This window comes from Python bivittatus, unplaced genomic scaffold (genome assembly GCF_059951505.1).
Source record: "Python bivittatus isolate LINGU-HERP-01145 unplaced genomic scaffold, Pbiv_v1 ctg000160_np1212, whole genome shotgun sequence".
In the NCBI taxonomy this organism is placed as follows: domain Eukaryota; kingdom Metazoa; phylum Chordata; class Lepidosauria; order Squamata; family Pythonidae; genus Python; species Python bivittatus.
The window spans coordinates 6,041,482-6,067,509 of NW_028277076.1; the positions used below are offsets into that span (position 1 = coordinate 6,041,482).

A 26,028-nucleotide genomic window follows, 5' to 3' on the forward strand; every position below is an offset into this window, starting at 1 on the left:
AAGCGTGGGGGGGACGGGGGAAGATGACAAGATTTGCTGCCTTAACCCCAATATATGGCAAAGAGCTTTTATGTCAGTCCTTTCTGAATTGAGCTACGCAGATACATAATTTACATAGACCTACTAGCCCCATTTGACTCAAGGCTGGGAAGAAATAGAGACAGGTTTGCCAGCCATAAAGAATCTTTTCTAACTCACAGATGGCAAAAACCACATGGCTATTGAAAGACGGCAGTGTGTATCAACAGGAAACTCTGCAGATCCTTTCTTTAAGTAGAGCCATAATTCTAACTTCCTTCCCCCCTCGCCTATCGTAGAGCCAACCTTCGGCTTGCACACACCTTTCACAAGTATGCCTCGACCACGAGAGCAAACCCTTCCCTCCTACAGCCCCACCGGGATGATCAAGTGGCGCAGCGTAAATATCAGGCACTGGAGCTGAACCAGACCGACCCCTCTGGCTTGCGAGTGCTGACAAAGAACGCTGTGCTGGCAGCCACAATTTAAAGCCGCATGGACGGAAGTGGGCAAGGAGGAAGTTGGACTGAAAGCACTGTATTAAAAAAAACAGAAGGCAGTTCTCTTGCAGCCAGGAGAAGCTAAGTGTGGGTTGTTCTGTAATGCCGGGGTCTTTAGTACAGGAACAAAGAGATCATGAGATGTAAGATCATGTACAATTAACTAATAGGTTCTTCTAGTGTTCTATATAATGCTTCAGCCCACCTACCCCCTGTAGGCGGGTTCCTTCAAGCCCACAGCCCTGGTGAGATGCTGATGCCTCCATCAGCATCTTGATTTCCTATTTCCATGGGAAGAATCAGGAACATATGGACTTGGTTCCTATCCTGAAACATAATGGACATTGGGTCTCTCCAGCTTCTCCTGGGCACTGTGCTAAACAAGATTATTCAACCAAGTTATCAGGGCAGGGTTTTTTTCCTGAGATTGTTTCTCCTACCACATGTGGAAAGAAATGGAAGATGAGGAAGGTCCCCATTTGCTTTTTCTCTGGGACTCTCACTTTTCATCTCACCAGGGCAGTGGGCCTTGAAGGAACCCACCTACAGAACACTAGAAGAACCTGTTAGTTTGAATTGTGTATTACCTTACATCTAAATCAATGTGTGGGGCCCCTCCACTTAGCTAAGTTTTTTTAAATGAGAAAGCACCAAGTCCTTGAACCCCTCCTAACTCAAGGAATAACTTCTATGTACTCACAAATCAGACAGATGAAAGGAACCTCAATACCCATATGCTCTGATGGCCACAAAAATAGCCAACGGAAAACTCAAAGAACAGTGCCCCGAATGTCACAGACTGCCTGAGGGTCAACAGCATTCTTCACTGACTTATTTTTCTTAAATGCTGGTTTAATTAGAAGGCAAATTATTTCCCCAAGTTTTAGCCAAGATTTGGACAGCGATAAAGCTTCTTAAGACCAAGGAAAAGTATCAGTTTGACCCAGTGAAGCTTCTTGGCTAAAATTAGAAAATGTCCAATTAGAAGTGTGTGCGCGTGTGTATTACACACACACACACACACACACCTTCCCTTTTTCCGTCTCCAGCAGCTTTAATTGCTTCATTTCTTGGCTTATCTTTTAATAATCTGCTGGAACATTTGCAAGACAGAACAACAACCAGACAATTCTGAAGGGACAATCCAGGAGAGAGTTGATGGATGCTTAGTTACCCCTATAAGCTCACAAACTGCCCCAGGGGAACAGGGAGAGTTTCCAAACCAGTGGGGAGCAGGTGCTTGCATGGATAAGGATCTCAGGTTCCATCCTTAACAACTCCTGTTAAGAAGAACACTGCCCAAGCCAGTAGGGTAGGAAAAGACTTCTATCTGAGAACTCGGGAGAACCACCACCAGTTCTGAGCAAATCACAAATGAGCAAAAAACAAGTCAGGATCTACTGTGAGACCAGCAGACAGTCTGAACTAGATCCCCAAGTCCTTCAAGTTCCAAAGCAACTCAATTCATTTAAAAACATTTCTTCTCTACAGATTTGATGGAGTGCTAAAGCATTTGGAGATGACCTCTGCATCTAAACCAGGGCCAGCTTCTCCTCTTTCAAATTCTGTACTGTACATTTTACCAAAATTTCTTGTTAGAAGAAAGAGCCTACAGCAGCAGAAGCCCGATTAGAGAAATGGATCAACAGGGGCAACGGCCATTACTTCTGACACTTCCTTATGTGCTGTTGGGTGACTTCCATTTAACAGCATCAGCCCCAGAAAGGAAAAGGCCAAGGGGGTCTTGACTGCACCTCTTACTTGATGACACAGAATACAAGACTGATGAATCCTTGACCTGATCCAGCAGGATGCTAGGTTGTCACTGTCCTGTGCTGGCTCCTTTGCTCCTTCATATTAACAAGCTAGCCAATCTTCTCTTAGCAGGCATGTTATTTAGCAATTTGGGACATGGAGATGGAATCTAGCAACCACTGGTGCTACCACCTGAAAAGGTGTCGGTTCAGGCCAAGATTAGCTGGAGGAAGGGACCTGCACCCAAGGGGCATTAAATGTGCAGCTAAGAATCCTGTAGAGATGCTTGAAGACTGCTTTCCACCTGAGCTAAGCTATCTGCTACTGCTTTTCCTATCAGCAACACCAAAACCGGGGTTAGCACAGAGATACACCTTTCCCCTTACTGTCTACTTCCATTCTTTCCGATTGAACCCAGGACTGCAGATCACCAAAACACAGTCTCAACAGAACCTAACTCTGAGTTACAGTCCATACAGAGCAGACCTTGTGGATACTCACTGACGTCTAATAAAATAGCTTGGCTCTCCTGCCAAACTGCAAGGCAGCTCAGATTTCAGCTGCTGGCGACTCCACGTCACCCCCATAGCTCAGGTCAAGCTCAGGGTTTCAATCAAGAAAGGACCTGCCTAGCATTACATTCTCCAACCGTGATAGCTCGATACTTTCTAGGAGGGCCCAACTCCAACGGGACTTCCACACTGTGCTTTTTCTAACCAGTTGCCCCCCTGTGTCCCCAAACACGCTAACTTTGCTTTGTAAATGCTGCTCCATCCGGCTTACCATTCAGTCAGGATTCTTTGCTGGGGCCTCCTAAGACTGACTACTTTTCTCAGGTCTGTGCCAAGCCAGCTGAAATTGTAAGAAAAATGTTGGCCTTTTTTGAGGGGAGGAAGGGCAGAGGGGAGTAGATAACTTACAGCAGAAGATGGTTCGCCGATCTCAACTGAGCTAAGAAACTTTTTTGCAGCACTAGGGAATGTAGATATATAGGACACAGACATATATTCCTACAAGTTAGATGTTTTCAAACCTCTATTCTGGGGATGGTTATTAGTTATGGCAAACATGGTTTCCTAAAAGAGTTTTCCCACCCCTTTTAAGCTCCCTTGAATGCTCTATTGCCAAGAGGCAAATGAGGACATTGAGGTCTATCACATGGAGATACTGTCCCAGGTGAATTGAAAAAACACCATAAACATGCTTCCAGGAAACCTGGGGAGCTTCATGGTGGGCCCAGAGGGGCTTCAGCAAATCTCAGCCCTGAAGGGACTTCCCAAGAGGATCCATGTCACAGAAATGAGAAAGGAAAACGCAACGCGACAATCCCAAAGTGATGGTGCTGTGGCAGACACAAAAGGCGATGCACACAAGGGAAGAGAAATTAGAGAGCCGTGGCTGGTGCACGTGAGGGGATGCAAAATAAAAATCCCTTGTTATTTTTAGTATTTAAGAGCGGCCAACGATTGGTGGGTTAGATGAAAATAGCAGAGCCCAATTAAGAGTGCAAGGACAATGGGAGGTTTAGGCCAATCCTTAGAAATAGCTATTATGCCTACCTTTGGGAAAAAAAATAAGTAGCTTTTAATGCTATTCATTTTGCAATGGATTCTTTTTTGCCTTTTAGGAAAGGGTTGTTGGTGTGCAGGGGGCTAGAACAGGATTATAGTTCCATACTCCAAAGGCACACGTACATTGGCCATGCACGCACACGCAGCAGGCGCCCAGAAACGGCCATCCCTTTCTCACGATTCTACGTTTAAATATCAAAACGGGGGAGGCAGAAAAGGCAGTGGGGGGACTTGTTCGGAAAGGGGCGGATCTGCAGATGCAGAATGTAGAATCTGCCGCTGTGGAAGCAAAAACCAGAAACCAGCTTTCGGAGCAACTGGTTGGATTACCCAGGAGTAAAACCCACATTACACGGACAGGCGTAAGAAAGCTCCAGTCTGATAAGGAAGAAAAACTGGGAGCTTTGGAAAAATACAAAGGCGGTGGCCGATCCTCCCAGCAGCCTTAGATATTATGTGTTTGCTGTACTTTCCATCTTATTTTTCAGACACTTATTGAAAACAGAGACCCCAGCCCTTCCATCAGGCGTAAAACTAACAGAAACAGAGAAGAGATTCAAGAAAAAGGTCCGTATTTCGAGACAACTTGGTGTTAATGTATTGCTGATTCAAGCAGGCGTCTGGGGTTCTTCCTTAAAGAGGAGTCACTGTGTTTTGTTCCTTTGGACAACGGATAAGGGCTTTTCCAGTTCCTCAGTCCCAGGCCAGCTATGAGTAGAAACCAGATTCCTACTGACGGGAAGTTGCTCAATTTCTCCACCTCTGGCTGATGCAAGGCTGGGAGTGGCACCTGGAGTTATCTCTGGATGTTGTCTTGGCATCCCCAAGTCCCCTGCCCTACCTGACTTCTACATTTTTAATTTAAAAACTAGGGGGCTGGCCCGGTGCCAAGCAAAGAACCCTGCCTCCAGCATTATCTTTATTTAAAAATTGTGCTTCTGGGTGGCCACGGGAAGTTGCTTCACTGGAAAGTCACTCATTTGTGCAGGGGGAAAAGGGCAAAGCCTTGCCAAGATAGCATACAGCATCCTTTGGAAGGAAGAGCTACAGATGTTGGAGGACGCATTCCAGCCAATCAATGCTTTAATCACACCTGCCCAGGAGATATTTTTGGAGATGGCCCACAAGAGAGTCTCAACATTCTAAATGGGTCCCCTATTCCAGGAATACCTGAAGGACCAGGTTATGGATAGATCATCATGGAGAAAATCTATCTAGGTGGCCGCTAAGAGTCAACACCAACTTCATGGCACATAATCAATCAACCAAGCCAAGATCTTCAGATTTCTCTCCTCCTGGGAGGAAGAATGGGTGGCCCCCCCAGGCCAACAGACCACACCAAAACTGAGGACAATAATCCTGTTCTGGTTTACATACAAATTCAACTTAAGGACCTTGGGAACGGAACTCGTTCTTCAACTGGGGACTACCTGTATTATTGTATAATACTGTATAAGTAGTATTGTGTAATGAACTCGAATCATTGTGTATTTAATTTGAATTTTGCTACAAGAGGCTCCGTTCTTAAATACGGGTCATCTGTAAACTGGCCATTCTTAACCCAGGGACTACGTGTATTTATGACAGTTGCCAATTTTTTGCTCTTAGCATACACAAGAAATAACAGTTGGCCGGAAAGATACTATTACAGACACCATTCCTTTTATTCCGTATGCAGGATATATGATCTGCTCTCAAGCTGGCTCTCTCCTCCACGCCCTCTCTGCAAAGTTAAGAAATTCCTCTAGCTTATGTCAACGTAATTTGGACCCAATGTACTACACCAGAGAAGAAAACAACTCCAGGATTTAGACTAATCCTATCAAAGATCTTCAAACAAGCTCTTAAGGTTTTTACAGCAAGAGGAAAGGGAGGGCACCAAAGGAGATTTATTATCTCCGTGTTTTACTGGGCTTTAGATTTATTCCTGTAGTAGGTCCATGCCATAAAACAACCCCAAACAATCACCAGCTTAGGACTCTCCACCTGGATTTGACTTGCATCCATAATCCAGAATGAGGTACCCCACAAAAGGATGCAGTCATATGCTAGGAGAGAGAGAACTCAGAAATAGGGAACCTGTTGAGCTCTAGTTTGTTGTTGACCACAATTCCCAGAAGCACAAGCCCACTGAGCCAATGGGGAAGGATTCTGGGAGTTGTGGTTTAGCTCTTAGGTCCCTCACCCCAGCTTCCAGTTACCTTCCCTAATCTAGTACTGTCAGCCCCACTAGGTAGACCAGACCAGGAAATCAACTCCATGGGGAGGTTAAAACCACTTTTATTGAGATTGGCTATCATAACAGCATCTTGCAAGTCGAAATGTGCTGGACCTCCTCCATTTTGTTATATTCCTGTGAATCGGGGAGGTGTCTGCCTGAGCCTCTTCCAACTCTCTTCTGTCTGCTGTGGACTCAAGATATGTTTTACCCCTCATCACTTTGGTAATGGAGTTTGCATATCTCCTTCAAGGTCATTTTCCTTATTCTCTAAAGGTACCCTCCACATGTGCTGGGCCTCAACTTCCAGCCACATCTGGAGGGTACTTCATTAGAAAAGCTTGACCCAAAGGCATTAAGGACAAAACTCCTAGAGTATTCCCTCATATTAACACTGCTGACAAGCATAAACATGCTGGTGTTCTTTGCATATTTGGAGCTAAAAATCCTGAACCCCAAACAACAGATCATGCAGGTTAGGTCTGATGAGAGCTGTAGTCCAAAACACCTGGTGAGCATCATATGATCTACCCTCCTTGCAAACCAGAAAGCTAGAAAGGATGACTGGGGAACAGGCTAATTCTTATTGGTGAGAGATCTTTCCACCCTTGAGATCATCTCAAGGTATGCATTTTCTTTTCCTGGTGGGGAAAGAACAGCAATCAACATCTCTCTTACAGTGACTCACCTCCACTGACCTAACATGTCCTGGTCTCCACAGCTTCTGCAAAGATGCCATTAAAGCTATTTAATTCCCCATTTTTCCATGTCAATATTACCCTGTTTCTGAATGATGGGGTATCTTCAGTCACCCAAGATGCTCTCAGTGTCTCCAGAAGTTGCCAGGAGAGTCAAACAAATTCACCATACTTGGAATCATGAATGACCATGCCTTTAGTGGTCTTCCCTGAAGCCACATGGGTCCATGTGTTGCATGAGAAAGTTTAACTCTTACTTATTCCTGGCCAACCAAGGCTTAGATTGGAACAGAGCTGATCCACAACAGAGCATCACCTAGACTTCCCTTGATGAAACTCCCAGACAGCTGATGTCAGTTGGAGCTGACACTCGGGTGGCTGAATGGGTGGTAGCCTCCAACTTTCTCTGGTGTCAAGAGGGACTGACAAAGACCTTAGGGGGTCTGTGATGCAATGAATGTCCACTTAAGAGGTTAGACACTGTTGGTGCTACAATGTCCTAAGCCCTCCCTTCCAATCCAGCATTTACAAGAGGAAGAACCTCTTCATTTGGTCACTCCAGGAACAGCACAGCAAACACACTGTCCATGTCACCAAGACACTCTCTGGTGACAGGCGGAGATCACTGGCCGGGCAACAGCTGTCTGCCTGTTTATGGCTGGCACAGCAGGGGCCCTTTCCCTGTCTAACTCCTGGGGAAGTAAGAGGTTGCTACCACCATGAGAATGTGACAGAGACTTTGTTGTTATAATTACCAAGATCCAACATGCTAATAATTATTTTCCTCTAATCACCCACGTGGAAAATTGTATGTGTACAAGAGGAAGCATTTTTAAAATTAGCTATGCTCCCACAGCACAACGGAAGGGGGACGTCTACAGGAACACAGGGAAGAGGGCTCTGTCTGTTGATGGAGCTGGATTTCAGGACCTACCTTAACTCATGAAAGCCGCTTCCCCGATCGGCGACCATCAACGCCTTAGAGCCCCATGCGGTGTGCCCAGTATCTGACGCAGATACACTGGTGTGAACTGGAAGGGATATAGATAATGGGTAACAATGGTAAGATTACGAGACTGGTGAGAAATGGTACCATGACTCTATTAATCATCTTCTTGGGATACGCCATCATGCAGGAGTAGAGCCTCTCAAGACAGAAGGAAGAGAGGACGGAAAGATCTTTGCCTTTGGTTTGGCCCTGGCTTAGCCTGCAGCCAAACCCAGTTGTGGTTTATTCAGTAAACCATGCTTTAAAAACCCACAACCTAGCGAGATGCCGGAGCCGAATTCCTAAAGAATTGATGCCTTCCAGAAGACGATGCAGCGCTGGATGGCTCCACACCTTGATTCAGAAGACAGAAAGCAGGGGGCTTCCAGACAACTCACGTTAAAAAAGAACCGATCTCACTATGTTCTCCTTTAGAAAGGCCCAGAAGACCAACCAAAGAGTTTCTTTGCAAGCGTGGCCCAGAACGTTGCTCCTCCCAAGAGCTGCAGTTCTCATCACCATCAGCCTGTTCAGAAGCCATCTTGAACTTACCAGCAACAGAATACCCGCTTTTATACTTCACCTCTCCGCCCCTATTCTCTTTCCTGCGGGCAGAGAGCAGCCGAGTTCCTCAACTCTTAATCATCGCAGAGGGACCAGACGTTTGGAAGTTGCCGTTTGGGACATTACAGATAGAGAAAGCAATACCCAGCATTTCCTTCTCTATACAACTGCTCAAGATAAGTTTGCAACTGCCCCATCTTTTTTTTTTTTTAAAGAGAGATGTTAACAGTGCTGCAATTCACTTTTTCGTAACCCCCCAACCTTGGTCTTCTCCACCCCGGTGCTCCCCTGCCCCAGACTGTAAGACCTAAGGCATGGCCAAAGGTCAAGAATAATAGTTGGGCAAGGCATTTGTGCCTAAGTATTTTCCCTTGTCCCTGTACATGAAGACCACTCCCATCCCAACTAGCTTTCATTCTTCCTCAACTCCTCCAGCAATTAACCTTACATTTGTCCCGTCTCTACCCTCTGCGCTCCCCCTTTCACTGCAGTTCATGACCTCTCGCCGAATCTACAGCCAAGGGCCAAAGGCTACCGACACCACTGTGGTAAAGTCCTCAAAACTGACTTAATCACCTTTTTTTCTTTTGCTTAACCTCCCCTTGGCTGAGGCCGCTGCTGGGTGACCAGCTTCATAATAGGGAGCTGGTTGGATGAGTTAATTTACCCTCCCAGAAAAAGGAGGAATTCTGCCCCTCTTCCTTGCCAAATCTATTTCAAATTTAATTTCAAATCTAAACAGAAAGCAGGGAGGGAATGCTGTGGAGAAGTGGGGTCAACAGGCTTATTTAAGCTTCTGGGCAGATGGAATTCATGGAATATCAAGGAGAAATTCAGCAAAGGTAGAGGTGGAGAGAAAGCCTCCAAGCGGTGTGCTAAAATGTAGGAAACTTTCAGAAGGAATACCAGTAGGATATGCAATCAGATGTTAGTTAGCACGCCCTGTTCCTGTTTGCTTATCACAATATCTGATTTCTATTCTGCCTCCCTGCTACCTCAAGCAAAAAGCAACTCACTTACCACCTCTAGGGAGAACAATTGTCCATCTTTGAATTTAGGCACAAGACAAGGGTTTCTGTCCCCGGACTAAGCTTTCTCCCAACTCACCTCTAAACTAATCTGACAAAGTGAAGAAACATTGGGGTCATTTTTTAAAAAAAAAAAATCAGGAATGGACTCAAACTTAGCTCTGATCCCGAAAACCAACTCTGGATGTGAGCCATGAGCTCAGAGGCACAGTCTTAAACTTAAGTCATGGATTATGAGGCTCTAGTTTAAATATATATATATATTGAGATGGGCATGTGTATGGAATCCACAAAGACTAGGAATTTACTCAGTGGGTTTTTATGGAGTTTTAAGGGCTTCATATATATATGTACAGCAATGCCCAAGGTTTACTGCAAAGCATAAGGTCTGCTCAACCCAGCATGAAGTGGATTATCTAAGTTGGTATCTCTCTGCCCCACCAGAACTCTCAAGATAATACTGAAGAGGTGCTCTGAATGTTAGGGAGGTACATAAATGCTAGCAACAACACCTTCTGATAGTTATGAGGCAAGCTGTCACATACTGAAGACATCACAGCCCCAACCTCCCCGTAGGCAGAGAAACACCTGGGAACGGAAACTGAGAGCGATGCTTGTTCTGCAGGCCGACTGATGCTTGCAGCAAGCCGAGGACGAAGAGAATGTGGGGCCGTCTGCGTTACAAAGCAGGGAAAAGCAGCCAGCTCTTTTCTGCACATCAGGTGGCAGCATGCCAGCTTCACTCCAAACCCAGCCAAGTCCTGCCCCGTTACCTCGAGAAGTCAGGAAATGTATCCCTACAACAGCCAAGTTCCTGGAGAGCATCTAAGCGCCAGGGCAATGTCTAGCATCTGCAGACGACAGCCCCTCTAGGACGAAAGAACCCATTCAGGTTAGGAAAACGACTCAACCTGTCTGCTGGCTGCCTGTCTGGCAGAGTTACAACCACGGTGGGCCCCCTCTATGCAGGATGTTCAAACAGGGTTATGGCTTAAGTTGGCCAGGGAAAGGGAGACGAGTTTAAGAGAGATGCTGTCCAAATACCAAAACTCAGCTCTGGATTTGCGCTCTAGCCTTCCCGTTCCCCACCTAGGACCTACAACGTCACTTTGAGCTCCACCAAAGAAACACAAGATGAGTAAATACCTGGCATCTAATCTGAAGCCCTTAAAACTCCATAAAAACCCACTGAGTAAATTCCTAGTCTTTGTGGATTCCATACACATGCCCATCTCAATATACTGTGCAAGATTACTTGAGGTTTGGGCATTTAACCAAAATGGCAATGTCTCTTCCAAGTCAAGCTTGATTGTTGGTGATTCCTTCAACAAACCCATGTAATTTTCATGGCAGCGATATGGAAGGTATTGCTTTCTTCCAGAATATTTTTTTCAACTTTGTCATCTAGCTTCCCGTCATAGAACAAACTGGGTCTGGCCCCGCTTCGCTTTCTTCAAAATCAGCAAAGGTTGATTATGTCTGCTGACATCAACTGGAGTCAGACACACGGCCCAGAGGCAAACAATACTGCTGCTCTGTGGGCAAATCCACTTCATCTTGCACACTAATAACATATCATCACCTCCCATCACTCAGCGTGGCAAGAGAGCTCCACCAGTAAGCATTTCTGGAATTAAAGATTAAACTTTCAGGTTGAGCCATCATCAGCTTCCTTGGTCAGGTTATGGTTTTTCAGATATTGATCCAAATCTCCTTTGTTTAAATCTGTTACATATTCTCTCTCTCTCCCTTTCTCAACTTCTACAACCCGCCTTGCCACTATGTATTGTTGGGTAATATTCCTTCTGACAGCAACCTCGCATATTTTAGCAGAAGAAGCCTTGGCCTGACCTTCACATTGTGCAAAGGAACATGCTTGCAACAAAGGAAACCAACAGAAACAGATACTGTATGAGCTCCTGGACATCCTCCAGTTTCCCAGAAAGGAAGCATCTGTCTAGTGCAGTGTTGTCCAAACTTGGCCACTTTAAGATGAGTGGACTTCAACTCCCAGAATTCCCCAGCCAGCTATGCTGGCTGGGGAATTCTGGGAGTTGAAATCCACTTATCTTAAAGTGGTCAAGTTTGGACAACACTGATCTAGTGTCTCTAGATCAACTTTCCCCAATGATGCTGCTCTAAACCATAAGGCATGCTCTGTGAAAAAGCATGGGCTCTGTAATCCAGAGGGGTGGATTAACTTCTCAATATTGTCCTAAAGAGGACAGTCCAGAAGATGGGCTGAAGGAGGATAATCCAGCCCAATTTATGGAGCAAAGCAAGCCTTGGGTTCTTCTAGAAGAAGCCTGCCTAGACCATTGCCCTCAAGTTGGTGTGAACTCTTAGCCAGCAAAGGAGTAGATTCACTCCAGAATGATCTGTCTTCAGCTTGGTCTGTTACGCCTTTCAGTCTCTTTGTTTCTTCTTAAATCTCAACTACAAATGTCACCATGGGATATATATGCAAAGAGACCATAGGAGATCCATAGGGGAGAAAGAGCTCCCATAAACAGACTGAGTCTACTAGTCTATGGCCTGGAAGATCTTGCTTCTTGCTCTAGTTCTTTGGAAGCATACATATATTTGTGTGAATACACAGAACACATTGCATTGCCATAACCTCTCAAGCAATGAAGATCTCATCTCCTGAGGCTCTGGAAGAGCTAACAAGAAGGAGCTGGAACCCAACACCAGAGTAACATGAGTTTCTGATTCAGATGCCCAAACCAATGGCAAAGGGTGCGAGAGACACCAGGGGGAGTAGGAAATAAAAAAGGGAGATTAATCTCTGGTAAAAAAAAAAAAATCTACTTGAAGCCCATGCACCATGAAGTTGTCAAGGTTGGGAAATATAGGTCTAATGCATCCTATTAAGTCAAACACCTCTTACGCAGAATTTAGGGTGTTGCCTCCTGCCAGATCAATTTTTTTGTCTCTTTGAAGCCCAAAATAGATTCTCCAGGATTCTTTTTCCCATCAACTGTATTCAAACTTTTTTGAAGAGATTAAAAGAATCGAGGCCTTTATATGATCCTGTTCTTTTCAAAGGAGCCAGGCTTCCAGTGACCTGCAAACAAAAATATTCCTTATTTTGGGGGACAGCCCCAGGCACCAACGCAAAGGCCATGGGCCACCCCAGCCACAAAAAGACTTCTCATGCAGCAGATGAAGACACAGCTTGACCAGTAGCTGTGGTGATTTCCACCACAAATCAGATGGAAACTGAGTTCCATCAAGGTCACCTTTACCGTAAACCTGCCTCCTTCTGTGAAAAGCACCTCTTAAACAATCATCACCTTAGTGAAGTGGTGCTGCCAGGAAGAACTGACCACAGTAAGAAATTAAGGAAAAGTTGGGATCTGTACACAGAAACCAGGCGTTATGATATTGGCTCTAATCTAGCAGAATCTCTAATTTATTTAAATTCATTCCTAGGAAATCTAGAGAGGCAATTATATTCTAGGGCAGGGTTCAAAAACAGAAAGGAGCAAGCTATAATATCCTAGGGGAATGAGCTGGCAGGAACAGGAATATTAAGGAAAGAAAGGAAAATATATACCAGTTTTAAGCCTGTACGTTCTTTAGAGCAACTTCAAAACCTTTGCAAGACCTGCTTGTTGAAAGCAAGGGGGGTGTATTTGTGTTTTCCTTTGATTGTTGATTAATTCTCTCACTTGGAAGAAACTAGAAGGCTACAAGAAAATCTGTCTGTCCCTCCTTCCCCAAGCCAGCATCACACAACGGGGGGTTGGGGGGGGTCACAACACATCCATGAAGCTGCTGCAAGATTAATGGGGATGTACAAACATTTGTGGAGTGGGGGAAAACCATACAGCCTGATCAAATGTATTGTCATTTAACTGGAAAGCAGGGAAGATGGTCTGCAAAGGTTGTGATTCTGGAGGAGGGGTAGGAAAAGAGAGCAGATAGCAACAGGGCAGCAGGGACAAGCAAGGACCTCCCCCACCACACACACACACACACACACACACTAGACAAGCACAATTCAGGAACCTTCACAAAAAATGCTTCCATATAACCAAAAGACTCCAAGCAGCCAATGCTCTGCAAAGCAAGAGACTCAAAGGCCACTAAATTAAGCCCCCCCCCCCCCATTTTTTTAGGAGATCAGAGAGCTCAGTGTTCATCTGGGGGCTTTCCCCGTTCACACACAGAAGCAAAGAGGGAAGCCTGCGTGCTAAATAACCATTTCTGATCGCAGCCTTCCTAACCATATTGTCTTAGACATCCTTTTGGGACATCCTTAAGGCATCTTTAACCTCCCAAATTCTAGGTCTTCTGGACCCCCAGGGTGCCCTTTTTGCAGACCCCCCCATTCTCCACAAGTCATTTGTGCTCTGAATCACACAACCTCTCTCGCCAGCTACAAACCCAACCCGCTTTTTTCATGGCAATCAACCCGTTCTTACCTGCATGCTACCCCATCCCAAATCTCCACCCAAAATGCACCACCTAACCCTTGAGGAACGGACGCTTGTCCCACCTAACAGCAGTGCTCGGAAAGCAGAGCCCTCAACCGAAACCTTCATGGGGCCCTCATTCCCACCCCTGTGCCCCATACCTCCCAACCCCCCATTTCCATGCTGCAGCCTCCCATGTCATCTTTGAAGAGACAACCCCCGTTTCTCCTTTGCCCCTCACCTTGGCATCCTAGCTCCATCCCTCCACTGTGCCCTTCCAACCTCTTTCCCCCAACCCTTCTAATCCAGATATTCATGCACCCAAACCCGCCTGCTCCCTGTCCTTGCGCGGTCAACTCTCCCCCCATTTCTACTCTGTGTAGACCTCAGTGTCTTAAGGCAAACCTTCCCCCATGGTGGTGGACCTCAATTCTCATCATTCCCATCTGCATGGGCCAAAAGGACTGTGTGGTCAGCTGATACCCAACAGATCTTGGCAGAGGGAGGACGCCTTATGCTTATGCTGTCCTTCCAGCCCTTGGGGGAGACCCCTCTATTTTCCCCTGCCCACAATCTCCTCCAACCCCAACCTTCATCATGCACCTCCTACTCTCTGCTCCCCCAACCCCACATCCCTCTCCCCCTCAGTGGCTCGTCTTGCCACCCACCCCCCGAATTCCACCCATCCCCCAAATCCCAGAGGCGACCCCCAAACCCTCCCGTCTCAATGCTTCCTCCCCCCAGGAGCTCATGCAACCTTCTCCCTCCACATGCCCCTTCCCCCTCCCCAAATCTCCAAGAACTCCCTTCCGATCCGAGACCCTCCCAGTCCCCCCACCCAATGGACGTAGGCTTGAGATCCTGCAGTACCACCCCATAATTCAGCGTGGACCCCCCCCGGGCGCCCCTCACCCCCTAACCGGCACATCCCGCTCCCCCAATTGCTGCAAGGACCTTGTGCACCCCAGACCCTCCCAATCCCCAGACCCCAACCCGAATTCCCGAGCCCCGGCTCCCCCCAAGCCACTCGACCCCCAAATCCATGCTACCGACCCCCCCGGCGACCTCCGCCCCCTCCCCTCGCTCCTCGCCCCCTCCGCGCTTTTCTCCGCGACCCTCCCCACCTTTTCCTGGCCCTTACCTAGAGGCCGGGCCGGTTCGGGGCAAGCGCTGGCGGGCCGGCCCTCTCACCATTCGCGCTGCCCAGCGAGGCGACGGCGGCGGCGGCGGCGGCGGCGGCCGGAGCTGCGGGGACTCACCGCTCGCTCCAGGTAAGGGAAGGATGGAGCGACGCCTCCCCCTCAGCCTAACCTGGGCACGGCCTCGCCTGCCCCGCCCCCTCGCCCAGCCGGCGCCCCGATTGGCCGCGCACCCTCAGCGGCGGCTCCCGATTGGCCGAGCTGGCCGCCTCTCGCGCGTCTCCTGGCTCTCGCCCTCAGCAAGTCCCGGGCGACCGTCGGGAGGGGAGGCGCAGCGACCCCTGCCGGACAGAGCGCGGCGCTACCCCAGAAGCCGCTCACCTGCAGAGGCACGTCGGGTTTGCACGCGCGGGCGTCGGAAGGGAGAAGGTGCCTGGCAGCGGGGGGGGGGGCGGGGGCGCGCGGCCGGGGACCTGAGCGCACGCGCAGCGCGCTCACACGTGCATGCGTGCGTACACACCCGGACGCACACGCGGCCCTCGTGTCACGCTCAAATCCAAATACTTACCCTCGTCGCGCGCGTGCATATGTGTGCACCCCCCCAGCCCCATAAAAACACAAATACACACCTCACACTCAGCAAACTCAAATTTTCTTGAGTGCAGATACGTGCAATCCCGTGTGTGCGTGTATATATAACCATACACAGATGCACCAACCTAACTTACAAATGTTATTTGCATTAAACCCGATGCTCTGAATTAAACTTCAGATGCGCGCGCGCGCGCGCACCGCGATCCTGTATGCCAAAGAGATGATGCTGGACAAACGGATAACCTCCGCATCTGTAGAATAGTGCAGGATGATCAGCGCGTAAGACTCTAGCAAAATCAATTTCGTTTCAATCCCAACACGTGCACGGAATATACGTACATACAAACACAGTGTGAGTTATGAACGTTGCAGTTCAAAGCGCCAGGAGCCGAAGCCTAATATAGAACCTCCAAGTCCAGGAACAGTGTACCTTGGATAAGCCAACGCTGGGACCAATCACAGGGCAAGGCTGCTGGCTTCGTGTCAGGCGTCCAATAATGCACGTCCCCCGTTTGATCTTTACACACTAATCTCACTCGGGCAAAACCTGCATGATTTGCAGTGAATATCATCATCATCGTCGTCAAGCAAACCCACGCATTATTAAAAGGCGCCCCCGTTTCCCCGCTCCTTTTTTTTTTTTTAATTTAATTTCGACTTAGTTGGCAGAGTGGCGTGGCTTTATAATTGCCCCATAATTCGATCCCTGAATTGATCAGCGATTAATGGCCCGATGCAAACGTTGATTTATAACCGACTCGCCTTGGGATCACTAGGACTAAACCACTCCAACGGGAGGGGAGACAAGTGGGCAAAACCTTGACGCGGTCGGTCCTTCCTGTCTCCCCCCCAGCTTTGCTTTTATTGGTTGAGCCGGTCCGCCGGCTTCCTGTCCCTTCCCGGCTTCCGTCCTTTCCTTTCTCGGCGGTAGCTGGAGTTCGCTGCGGCAGTAATGGTGAGGAAGCGCCGGGGGACCGGTTCTAATCCGGTTCCATCGGCTCCGAGAAGGGGGGTTGGAGCCACGGGTGTAAACGGGGTTGGTGGGGAAAAGGCTGCTTGAGCTGGGCCGCCCCCTACGAGGAATGTGGGGGACGGCGGGAGGATGGCTATGGGGTGGAGGTTGAATAGGCCGCGCTGGGCATGTAAGAAGCGAGGAGCCTTGCATGGGGGAGGGGAGAGCAAGAAAAGCTTCCGGGTTGTGAACCCTTTGCTTGAGATGGGCTTTGTTGTCTTCTCCTGGGAGGAAAGGTTAGAAGAGTCTCAGGAAGACCAAAAGCTGGGCTGACACGCCACGCTCACCCATTGAAAAAAGGAACCTGGGTTAACACCCACCCGGATTAGCGGGTTGTGTGAACGCATTTGCCCTTGCTCTACCCGGCTGGACCCAAACTTCTAGGCATCGTGCTGTGCCATAGACCGCTGAGGCCCCTGTTTGCCCTTGTGCATCAGTTGAGAACAGGCCTGCCCCAAAGGGAGTGACAGGAACATGCTTTGGTCTTGCAAGGACTCCAGTTTTGAAAGGTTTGGAGTAGCCAGGCCTTTCACAGCTGGAGCATGTGCAGAACCGCTGCTGGTAGATCACAGAATAGTCTGACTGTGCCAGGGTATGCTGTGAGCGTGCAAACGATGGCAGATGTTGGTCCAGACGTACCAGCATAAGTACTTCCAACCTGCATCCTTTGATGTTGTAAGCTGGTTCATGACCTTATTTGTTAAGGTTTATATTTTGGTTAACAGAAATAATGTTCTCTTTATAGTTATAACGGTAAGCTTAAGTCTGTGAAAATTGAAACAGTAGATAAATTGCTGAAATAAAATAAATGACCCGAGTCCCACATAACCACCAACGCCGGTCAGATGCGCATTTCATTCTCCATCTTATTCTAAATATATACAGCGGTTCCCATGTCATTATACACAGGCTCTCTTTAATTTTGCTTCTCCTTGTCTTTAAGTATGGTCTGGTTAATTCCCCCTTTCCCTGTACTTTGAATGATATTTCATATGTGGCAAAAAGACTGTTCAAAATTCTGCTTTTTGTACAAGTTATCCTTAGTTTAGCTTCTGTACAACCTGAAGTACAAGATTTTGGGGAAAAGGGTATAATGGTTCATTCTGCTATTGTGGGGTGCATATTGCTGCGTGTCAGGAATAGTTAGCTTTTATAAGGTCATTTATCAGTATCAAAATATCTCTACAGTTAGGGTTAGGGTTGCAGCTTATGTTATATGCTCTTGTGCTGCAAACATCATGAACTGAAAATTGAATTGCAGGTTTTCTTTACTGTTCTGCTTGAAATTGCAGGTTTAAAGCATTACTACCATCTCGATTTAAGAATACAGCACGGTAGATTTAGAAATGAATTTCTGAACCAAACCGTTTGGTTTGCTTCATATGAAAAAAACATACAGCTTTCTGTAGCCTAAGCAATAACTTTCTGTAAGCTGCCTTATAGACTACACACACACACACACACTTTTTAAATAAATTATATACATTGAGCTAAATCTTGGGAGTTACAAGCAATCAACAAATTGCCAGAACAAACGCAAGGCTTAGGACTCGTGAATTTATGCCACATCTTTGTAGCATGAAGAATTAGAAACTTTATTTTTTAACAAAGCAGCAGAAGAATGAGAGCTAAGATTGCCAAAACATAACACGATTATTAGTATCAGTTTTGCACTTTTTCTATGCTTCCATGTAATTACAGTACTGTATAAATGGAGTTCTACCTTCATATACATGTACCACACATTTCTCCATCCTATTTCTCTTATAACTGATGGACCTGCCAGATATACCTTTCTCTTTTTTTTCCTCCTTCCTTCTTATCACGGTCTATAACTTTAGTGTATAGTTTAAACCTTGAGTTTGTAGCGTAGGAAGTTGCTCCCTCCTTATACTGCAAAGGCAGTGTTTAAAAAGTTACTTGCCTCCTGCCTTTGCTCTGTGATGCTAGATGTACTTCTGTCCCTAGGCCAAGATCAAAGCCCGTGACTTACGAGGGAAGAAGAAGGAAGAGCTGTTGAAACAGCTGGATGACCTCAAGGTGGAATTGTCTCAGCTACGTGTTGCCAAGGTGACTGGTGGAGCAGCTTCCAAACTCTCCAAGATGTGAGTTTTTCCCTGCAGTTTTCCAGATTGACTCACTGTCACGGTTGGGTATGAAGAACCCAACATTGTGAAAAAAACACAGTGTTGCTTGTTGTTTCTCTGACCTGATCGTTGTTTCCCTCCTGTGTATTTTTTTTGGGTTTTGTTTTTTTGCAGCCGGGTGGTTCGCAAATCCATTGCCAGAGTGCTGACAGTCATTAACCAGACCCAGAAGGAGAACCTCAGAAAGTTCTACAAAGTGAGTCTGAAGCGTTAATTCCTGCCTCTTTCGTTGAGAGTGCTTTTGGTGGAAAGGATGGGCTGTGCTAGAACAAAGTACCTGATGAATGTGGAAGAATGTGCATGCCAGTCTTCGCCGTCGGGAGCCCCCCAGATGTGTTTTAGCTCTGTTGGCTGACTTGTACCATAGTGAAGTGCAGCTATTCGGATCCAAAGCAGGAAATTAGAGTTGGACCCGGTTGTACCTTGTGGCTATCTCCTTAACCCAAAACACATGCTTCCTGGGGATTGCGTGCCTTTTTTGAAAAGCCATAAAGTGAGAGTAGATCATCTTCCCCCACCCTTTTCTGTTTCAGATCTGAATACCTGCATTTCCCTGTTGGAGTGCCAGGGGGGAACTAATTACTGGCTTGCAAGGCTATCACCCAACACTGCTTACAACTCTGTGGACGCAGTGCGAATCTGCTCTTGCTAAAACAAGTCTCCTGCTGGGTAGCTTGTGCCAAGCCAGTTTGGTCAGGCCACTATCCACCAGGTACATAACACTCTGAGGGCACCATTGCTCTGTTCCCTTCGTGTAACTCTGATAGAAGTCTTCTAGAAAAATTGGAATTCGGAATTTGAAATGGGTGTTGGTTAAGCAGCAGGAGAGTTAACGAGTCACTCTGAGCCAGGACACGGGTGAGATCCTGGCACGCTGCTGGGTTCCTTGTGCTGTGCTCCTTGAGCCTGTGGGAATGTCTAAACAAACAGTGGAAGTTCCTTTGATGGTTTGTTTGTATCACACGTAACAAGCCATTCATACCAGATTATCTCAAACAGTCGAAAGTCAAACTGTAACATCTGATTTGCACATCGAGATAAACATTGACAGAGCATTTCATGGGTCTTAGTTTTTGGCCATCTGGAATGATTGAACCCCAATGGGGGTGCACCAGCCCATTGCAAATAAGCCTTAAAAAAAAAAAAATACTGGTTTTCCATGACTGCCTGTATCAGCCTCCCTCTTCCCACAATGACCAGTCAGATGTTTCCAGGATGCCCAGATGCAGAGATCCAGTTGCACACACTCAGAACTGACATTCAGAAGCCAATTTCTTCTGATCTTAGAGGTAGCGTGGAGTTTAATATCAACAGTAGCCATTGATAACATCTGGGAAGTTTATATTAATCACAGATGTTGTCATGCTCAGCGCTAGAGGCTGCCGTTGCCTGTATTCTCTTTCTGACTCTCCCGTATTTTTCAGCATCCTTTTCGGAGACTGACTGCTTTTTTTTCTCCTGTCCACAGGGCAAGAAATACAAGCCCCTGGACTTGCGTCCAAAGAAGACGCGTGCCATGCGGCGGAGGCTCAACAAGCACGAAGAAGGTCTGAAGACGAAAAAGCAGCAACGGAAAGAACGTTTATATCCCCCACGGAAATACGCCGTGAAGGCCTAAGCCTTGGGCGGTCGCCTCACCATTGGAAGTCAAGCTAAAATTAAAAGAATTTGTCAGAAGAAACAGTGGAGTGTAGTAGTGTCTCTTAGGTGAAAAATACAGGGACGGCAGTTGGGCTCAGAGATAAATTGACGGCAGAGCTCTCTAGTTTGGAAGGCATATAAAATCATAACCTGTGTAAGTAATGGAGAGGAACAGTTTTTCTTCTCATAATGTTGAAAATCAAAGTCACCCACAGAAAATAAGTACAGGGAGATTCAGGGCTGACCGAAAGACTTTCCCACACGTCGCCTAGTTAACCTCCATAAATTCTTTCCCACGCTTGGGTGTCAGTGAGCTTGGGTGGTTTCAGTAGGGCATTGGACATGGTCAGGGAGAATCGAGTGATGGTTGAGATCCTCTGAGATCTTGGCATTCTCAGGTAGATAATCGTGGAAGATTGAAGGGACGGATGACCTTTTGCAGAATGCATTTCATCTTTATAGGTTTTCAGGAAAAACGGTCTGGATTGTGAAGTGTCAATGCTACGATCCTTCCATGGAGCAAATAGCACCGTCTTATTGCAGCCTTGCCCAAAGCCAATATTCACCATCCCCACCAGAGTGACTGCTGGGAAATCTGTTGAGTCTCTCTTGAGGATGGATGGAGTCCTCTTTCTGTGTGATCTCAGGGCCATCTCCAGAGCATCCTTTAACCAGTGGAGGGCCGTAGGACCTTCCTGCCTTGCAAGTTTATTGCTTGCTTCCATGGTGTAATATAGTGTAGATGGAGCAAAGTTGACCTACATTTCAAAGAGTTAGGTTTTGGAAAGTTACAGGAGCAGGTTTATTGTCTGATGAGGTGTTCAGATGATGTGCCAAGAAGCCAAAGATTCTTGAGAACTCAAAATCCTTGTTCTTGACTCCCAGAAGAATGTGTTTAATTCCAAATCTTTTTGTTGACTGTCTCTGTATTCCCAACTTCCTCCAGTTGTCTTAGAGCACTGAGCTTGAAATCAATCCCACTGTGAGAGGCAGCTTAAGCACACAGGCTGCAACCATAGACTCCACAACAAAACAGGTGAATTGGAACACAGATCTTACCTTCTATTTTGAAACATACATTGCCCACTTTTCCTTCTAGGGTAGGGGTGGACAACATAAACCCAGAAGATTGCATATGGTACTGAGCCCCTTTTGGTAGCCCCCATGCCAGAATCTGATCAGTTTTGAGTCAAGAAATACATGAACACCCAAGTAATCCTAGTGGGAAAAAGCCGTTTTAATAAAACTAATGGAAATTCTCAAGCATCTATTCCCCAAATCTTGGCTTTACTTACAGGTATGTCCTGTTTCATGGCTTCCCCCCTTCTCGCTTCTCCTTCAAAAGGAGCTGCAAAATGGGTTCATCTACTCAAGAAGTTAAAAGTAAATGAACACTTGGAAACAGTTTGTGTATGTATTGGCAACATCAGCAATTAAAAACCTTGCAATTTATAGTTTACCCTTATCTGTTGGATTGCTAAGTATCCACAATCAACAAAAGTCGAGGGACCTTTCAAGGTTTTTACTCTGCAGAGACATATTTCACGTCGTTTGAAGTTGGAGTCCTTCAAGGCCAAAGAGAACAATTCACAGCAAAACTCTCCAATTCGGAGGAAGCCTAGGATGAGGAAATCTGTCCAGCAGCTCCAGACATAACAGCTGATGATGAGGGGTGCTGGGAATTGGAGTTCAACATCTGGAAGCCCACAAGCTCTTCCTCTGGAATGAATTATTCTACAGTTCAACCAACGTTGCTCCCTTGCCTGCTGGAATTCCAGCCATAAGGGCTAGAAATATTTTCGTTCAATTACAGAAATGAATGCCAAGTTTGATTGATCTGAATCTTGCCTCCAGCCATGGAAACAGCACCTGCACAGCCTAAATTTGGGGCCACCATCACATCTGTATAAAAGTGATGCGTACTAGTGTTCACAATACTTCTAAGCAAGTCTCCGAACATCCTAGCACATGCATTCACTCAACACTAAATTTGATTAGGTTTAACCTGGGGTTGTTTTTGATGACTTAGTGCACTAGTTCTCAAAGTGTGGTCTGGGGGTCCCCAAGACCCTTTCAGGGGGTCTGTAAAATCAAACACTTCAACATTTCTCAGTTATAATTTCTATTACAGTACATATTGATTGAAATAACCCACATAAACCAAAGCTCTTTGGGGTCCTCAATCATTTGTAAAGGGGTCCTGAGACCAAAATGTTTGAGGACCACCAGCTTTGTGTGTTGGCCTAACACCCACTCCCAAATGTACACACTCCTTGCAGTGAGCAAGCCTTGGGTTCCTGCTCCACCCCTGGAAAGTCTTCCCTGAATCAACTTTCCAGCTCAGCTCAGTGATGAACAGTTGGGTGAGTTTCAACCACATTGGTTCAAATCGGACCAAAAGCTGGTGCTGCTGGGGAAGGGAGGCAAGATCAGGTTGATCACCAACAGATGCTGGAGCCAAGAAACAAAACTTTATGGCATTTAGCTGGCTGGAATGTCATTACAGCAGACATAAGCCAAATAATAGCGATTTGCATCAGGGATGATATTCCTAGTTCCAGTTATGAATACTGGATACTCCTAGTCTATCAAGCAAAAGGAGGAAGATTTTTTTTCCTTCTAGAATTTTGTAAGTTTCTCCCAGAAGTGTACTAGTCATTCTTGTCCTGTTAATGTTTGCCTAGACTATAAAATGTTCTTCCTGATGCTCCCTTTTCAATGCTGTCATTAAACAAACAAGGAGCATTTTCCCAACCCACTTATTGTCTCGGTGACAAACCCTCTGTGTATGTTGGGGCACTCCTTCAGCATCCTTCCTTCCTAGACAAGGGTTGGTCTTTTAAAAAATTCTGGTGCAAAATGCAGGCTTCGTCCAAGATCCCATCTTCTCCTGCTTGAATTTAGAGCAGGGTAGCACAACATTTCTCGCTGGCTAACTGCTGCTCTTTTTCAAATTCTTCTCCCTCCGTTCCCAGCGCTCATGGTTATTGAGTTATTTACATACATACGTGCAGAACCTGGCTATTGCGTTAAAAGCAAAAAAGTGTATGCCAAGTGGAAAAGGGTTGCAGCTCTTAATTTTGGAAGTATTAAAAACACTAGGAGGGGGAGATTGCAAGTTGGCAATCTTGCGTTCTCCCATTTCTTTTCGGCTTCTTTGGTGCCCCTAAAGAAAAACAAAGACCTTGTTTTCCCCTCCTTTTCCAATTTGGGTTCCTATTCACTGACCACAAGGAACTAAGCTGACGTTCAAACTGAAGCAGTTTGCCAGTTCCTCCTTCCTGGTTCCTCTCAAGGATGGCGTGAAACTTTTTCAACCGCTTGTTTGCTGACTGGTTAAAGTGGCAAAAAGGATGGCGTGTTAGTGGTAATGTTTCATGTCAAAGGGAAGTTGTATAGCTATGTCCCAACTTTAATTATATTTATTAAAAAAAATTAAAATAGCAAACCAAAAGAAAAAGAAAACCAACGTTAAGAAACACATAGATGACTTCTGACTTGTTTTCAACAGATAATTACATTCCTATTATCCCTCCCCTTAAGTATTTGACAAGTCCCTTCATCTCTTCATGTAGTCCTCATCTTAGTTTTCAAATCCACTTTCCTCCTTTCAGCAAAAAGTCCATTTAAGGCTTCCAGTCGTTCAAAAAAGTTTTCATTGTTTGTTCTCTGACCAATCAGGTCAGTTTCACTATTTTTTGCAAATTCTGACATTTTCACCATCCATTCCTCCACTGTGGGAATTTTGTTAATCTTCCACTGTGTCCCAACTTTCCAGTAGATAGGATTCACTCTTCTTTCCTGCACGAAAAGAGCAACTTCCAACCTCCCACAACAAGAAAACTAGAAAACTCACAAACAGGACAAACACACAAGCTGAACCTCCCCACTAAGACTGGAGGCAATATTAGCTATCACAACTAGGAGCCATGAATAATAGGGCTGGCTAGTGTTTCAAATTCAGTCTCCAAAAAGTGATTCAGAGTGTGCAACGCTGTGTCATGGCATCTTTTGCTTGGATTTCATGGTGGAAGACAAGGGTTGCATTCCCAACCCCTGTGCACACTCCACAACTGTTTGTGAAATCAGATCCAAACACCCCACGACCCTAATGGATAGACTTAGCCCCCACAAATGTGCTACAAATTCACACTTTTTCAAGACTTCCATCAGCATTCAAGGTAGGCCTTGAAACAGACCTGCAGGAATTCCAGGAACACTATTTTATGCTTGCGGGGTCTATTAAGAGATTCTTGAAAGTCCAGAGTTAAATTCTTCTACACCATTCAAACTGGGGGCCATGACTGTTTCTTGTGGCAAGGTCTTCTTCAGCTTAACTCCATGCTGTGGGAATAATAATTCTTTCCATCTGCCCTTAATCTTCCATCATTCAGTTTCTTACAGCACGCATAGGCTGTAGAGGGAGAAACCCTGTCCTCTTTCCACTTTTTTAGTATCTGATGTTATAAACTCCTGTACTCCCCCTTACTTTCCATTTTTAAAACTAGAATGATCCTTGATATTATTTTCCTGCACAAGGTGGGGACCATGTTCTGATTTAGAAGAAGAAATGCTTCCTTCAGCTTCTCCTAAGTCAACACAGGGCTTAGAAGATCCACCAGAAAGACATGAATCTTATCCAAAACTTGTAAGCCTCCTACGACGTAGCTCTCCAGAAAAGACGGTGCCTGTTGCTTCCAATTTGTTTCCCTGGTCTGGCTCCCTCTCAAATGCCATTCCAAAACATCTGATAGGTACTAAGTTTCCCTCTTCTCTTCTGAGACATGTTCTGTTGCCTGCAGGCTCCTTTCTGTTGAGTGTTGCGAAGGAAGATTTCAAACAGGAGGAGTTAGCTCTGCAAGGCGAGCTCAGAAAAGTCTCCAAGGTGGATCAGTTCAGCTGTCCATCATTGGATGGAGAACAACAGACCTTCTCCAAAAGGGTTTGGATTCTCCATTATCACCCCTCGAGAAGCTCCAGTAGGAAAGCATTGGGTGTTTCCCACACTAAAAAGATCACCATGGATCCCAGCCACATCATTGTGGAACAATTTGCAACTACTGCCATTAACCCAGAAAGATGTTGCTGAGGCATACTTGGTCATCGTGGAGTAGGTGGCTGAGGTGTGCCATGGCCAAGGCAAGAGTAGGCATCTCAGCTAGCACCAGCCCTTAGCAAAGAGGCCTGTCTGGCTTGTTGCTCCCACCACTCGTCCAATGAGAAGGATTATGAGAAAGTGGCCATTTTGAACACCTGCACTGTTGCGGTGGAGACCCTATGCCAACATTTCTGGCAGTTTCACCACCTGGAAGCAGAAGATCCCAGGGTGGCGGGTTTCTCCAAGAACTTTGCTGCTGATGGGTGAAGCCAAAGAGATGTTCCAAGGAGCAGATTCTAGAACTGCTGGTTCTGGAGCAGTTCCTGACCATCTTGCCCAGGGAAACCCAGGACCGGGTCAGGGAGCATAGCCCTGCGACATGTCCCCAAGCCTTGGTGGAAGATTTCCTGCTGAAGAAGCATCAGGAAGCTAGGATTTGGGAGCAAGAAGATGAAACTTGGGGGCAGGAAGGTTAGTTTCCTGTTTCTCTGGGAGGGAAATCAAGACGAGTTTGAGAAAAGTGGCTCCAGATTTCCCAGATAAGAAAACTCTCCTGACTTGGGTTACCGATGCTGTAACCTACATTTCAATTTTGATTAATCTTGTGCTTTTTGATTTCCATATAGTACCAAGGGT

At 46.2% G+C, this 26,028-nt stretch overlaps 2 protein-coding genes across 4 annotated transcripts in view; one reads left to right on the forward strand and one right to left on the reverse strand.

Moving 5' to 3' along the window:
* The window catches only part of SCAI (suppressor of cancer cell invasion), a 45,098-nt gene extending 30,009 nt beyond the window's left edge, over positions 1–15,089 (reverse strand). For 2 of the 3 annotated variants that reach the window (XM_088147028.1, XM_088147030.1), the window contains exon 1: positions 14,903–15,089. In XM_088147028.1, the coding sequence (XP_088003154.1) occupies positions 14,903–14,955 (53 nt within the window). In that variant the 5' untranslated portion in view covers positions 14,956–15,089. Of the gene's footprint in view, positions 1–7,694; positions 7,792–14,902 lie in introns of all 3 variants that reach the window. The other variant, XM_088147029.1, reaches the window with a different exon arrangement.
* Positions 15,090–16,315: 1,226 nt separating this feature from the next.
* RPL35 (ribosomal protein L35) lies at positions 16,316–20,334 on the forward strand. Its single transcript, XM_007420601.4, has 4 exons — positions 16,316–16,449; positions 18,475–18,611; positions 18,768–18,849; positions 20,122–20,334. Exons 1-4 carry the CDS (start codon positions 16,447–16,449, stop codon positions 20,269–20,271), a joined length of 372 nt encoding a protein of 123 aa, XP_007420663.1. The 5' UTR covers positions 16,316–16,446; the 3' UTR covers positions 20,272–20,334.
* Positions 20,335–26,028: the final 5,694 nt, after the last annotated feature.